Source organism: Babylonia areolata, chromosome 3, assembly GCF_041734735.1.
Source record: "Babylonia areolata isolate BAREFJ2019XMU chromosome 3, ASM4173473v1, whole genome shotgun sequence".
In the NCBI taxonomy this organism is placed as follows: domain Eukaryota; kingdom Metazoa; phylum Mollusca; class Gastropoda; order Neogastropoda; family Buccinidae; genus Babylonia; species Babylonia areolata.
In genome coordinates, this window is record NC_134878.1 from 524,559 (window position 1) to 527,500 (window position 2,942).

At 39.0% G+C, this 2,942-nt stretch overlaps 1 protein-coding gene across 1 annotated transcript in view; it reads left to right on the forward strand.

Moving 5' to 3' along the window:
- Positions 1-371: 371 nt before the first annotated feature.
- The window catches only part of LOC143280412 (coiled-coil domain-containing protein 24-like), a 28,690-nt gene continuing 26,119 nt past the window's right edge, over positions 372-2,942 (forward strand). Inside the window, exons 1-3 of the mRNA XM_076585048.1 lie at positions 372-459; positions 1,752-1,934; positions 2,392-2,555. Coding sequence (XP_076441163.1) covers positions 1,779-1,934; positions 2,392-2,555 — 320 coding nt within the window. The 5' untranslated portion in view covers positions 372-459; positions 1,752-1,778. The remainder of the gene's footprint in view (positions 460-1,751; positions 1,935-2,391; positions 2,556-2,942) is intronic.

A 2,942-nucleotide genomic window follows, 5' to 3' on the forward strand; every position in this document is an offset into this window, starting at 1 on the left:
GTGGCAGGCTGTAAACAACTCAAACGTAAACTGAACGGGGCTAACCTCATGCTCACTGTGTCTGGTTAGATTCTAATCTTCAAATGATTTCTTTCTTTCTTTCTTTCTTTTCATCTCAGATTTCCTGACCTAATCTAATCAGTGATAATTTTCGTGCTTTTTTAAGAGACTGTCCACATGTTGTTATGCTTTTTTCAGTGAAATTCTAATGATAATGGAGTTGTTTCATGCATTCAGATAATTCAGTTTAGTTCCTTTGCCTCGTGTAGTCATTTCATGGACTTAGCGATTGGTATGGACAGTTTGAGCACATGAAATTAAATTGACCCAAACCGGAAGTCTGCCATCGGGAACCTTATTGCCCCGTCACCGTTTTGTAAACAACATGGCGAATGTCGCAAGACCGTCAGAGCTAAGGCGCTGAAGTTTTAAAGAAATAACTTTCTTTTTCACCAAAAGGTAAGCTTTGACGACATTGCTTCCTTACAAAATAACGACAGGATCATCTGTGTTGGATTATAATGTTTGTTTGCTGGACTTGGACAGAAGAAGAGTCTGTTCAATGTTCTTCTACAGTTAGAAATAATATTGGCCTCGTCCCAAAACTGACAGAAAAGGCTGTTACTTAACGGATAATGTGGAACAAATACACACAGCGCTGCAAAAGGTATAGTTTACACTAAGAGAATAAGGTTGGAGATACTATTTCTTATTTACATTTGATATGTGTTTATGTGTGTGCGTAAGCACAGTGTGTGTGTGTGTGTGTGTGTGTGTGTGTGTGTGTGTGTGTGTGTGTAAGCACAGTGTGTGTGTGTGTGTGTGTGTGTGTGTGTGTGTGTGTGAAATGAATGTACAGAATTGTTTATATTTAATGCTATTCCAGTGCAAAGTTTAATTTGTATTAGTACTCCATATCAGCGGGAAAGGCTATATATATGAGGTTGGTGTTAAAATTTAATATTTCAAACGTGTGCATTGATCAGAGTAAAGAATGCAAGTGGATAAAAAAGAAAAGCTTTGAAGGTATAATTTCATAAGAGAGATGTCTGCTCAACTTACTCTTTGTTTGAAAATTTCCCATGCTTAAGTTCAGAAAATGAAGTGGAATAAAACAATACACTACCCAGTTGAAATGTTTTGACTGTCAGTAACATGGCTGGGTACATTTGCACATTATTTCTCACTGGAAAAAATGTAACTGGCACAAAGAAGAAATTCTGTCATTATCTGTTCATCCTTGGCCTATACCATCTGAATGTGCACACAGTTTATTTTGTTTTGGTGGAGTGTAGTTTCACTATTTGCACTGTTAAAAAGTGGCCATGGAACATGGAACAATAGTTGCAAGGTGTGTGCTTGTGTTGGCAGAAGCTTGGCAGGAATTACATATAAATACTTGATACTCAGTGGAAATCCACACAAGTGTATAGTGAAAAAGACTTAGACAAGCCAGGTCAGAAGTAAAAGTGGGTGATTGTATGAGACAGGAAAATGTCTGTTATGATCATGTGATTTAGATTTTGTTACTTGAGGTGAGGATATATGCTCTGTGTGCATGTGTGTGTGTGTGTGTGTGTGTGTGTGTGTGTGTGTGTGTGTGCAGTGTTGTGGAGTGTCATGATTGCCAGATGTATTTTTCATCAAATGTAGTGACTATAGTGTTTTCATTTTACCATTTTCTTTCCTTTTTTTTTATTTTTTTTTTTTTACTGATAATGAATGTGATGTTGATGTTTTTTGTTTCTCAGACATTGCAGGCATTGAGTGGTGACAGAATGGCGTGTTCAGTGGGGGGAGACCCCTGGGCCTACACCCCTCCCCTGTCCCTGTGGGGCCTTGTGCAACAGAGCGTGTCGCCAGGAGAACAAGACGAAATCAAGAGTATGCTTGGAACATCGCTGGTGGAAACCACTCTAGACTTACACAATGAGGTATTAAAAAAAGATGGATGTGCAAGTTGACTAAGAGGATTATGTTGCGTCTTTTGTTTTCAAATGTCTGGCATATTTTTAGGCTGCCTTGTTTACACTTTTAATTGTCATTTTCCTGCTTTTAAAAAGATTTCAATTTTCCCCTCGAAACCTATTGAAAATGTAGTATTACTTGGAGCTTTCATATATTATTATGATTGTTGTTATTATCATTATTATTATATTATTAATATTAGTAGTAGTAACAGCAGAAGTAACAGTAGTTGTATTAGCATTTATACCTTTGTAGCGTCTGTTCTCAATCAGAGACCAAGCTGCCGGTGCTTTTCAGACACTGAGTCATTCACACAACAAGTTGCCTGAGTAAAGCTGACAGACAGCTTTAATATGGTGGTCAGAAAGATCTGGCAACAAGGTGTAACTGTTGAGAAAAGAAGAGAGATTGTGTGTGTTGCAGGTACAGATGTTGCTGGAGATATGGAAGGACTGCAAGGAAGAGAGTGAATCAGAAAACCACCACCTTCTTCCTCTGGCTGAACCTCCACATGTCCGTGAACGCCTGATCCAAGAAATCTGCTTCCTGGCTGAAAGTGTCCGTGAAAAATCTGCCAGCAAAGGAATGTGAGTGTGAGCAGACATGACTTGTCAGGGAATGAAAGTGAATGTCAGTATCTGACTCTTGCTGTTTGGATGGAAATTGTTTGCTTGGTTGTTGCTGCTGTTGTTTGGGGGAAGGGGTGTCAGAGGATTCACATCTGCATTCAAGGTGCAACATTTCCTCATTTCTTCCAGTGGATATTTGCATGTAATGGCGTAAATGCAGAAGGTCAAAAATACACTTGCTAAAAATCCCACAATCCATATCATCATTCAGTAACTTTCACGATCATGAACTAAGCCATTCCTGACAACTGTCTGAACAGCAGAGAAAAAAAAAAGAACAGCCCTCACACACACTTGCATGCAAGCTCACACACACACACACACACACTCACACTCACACACACA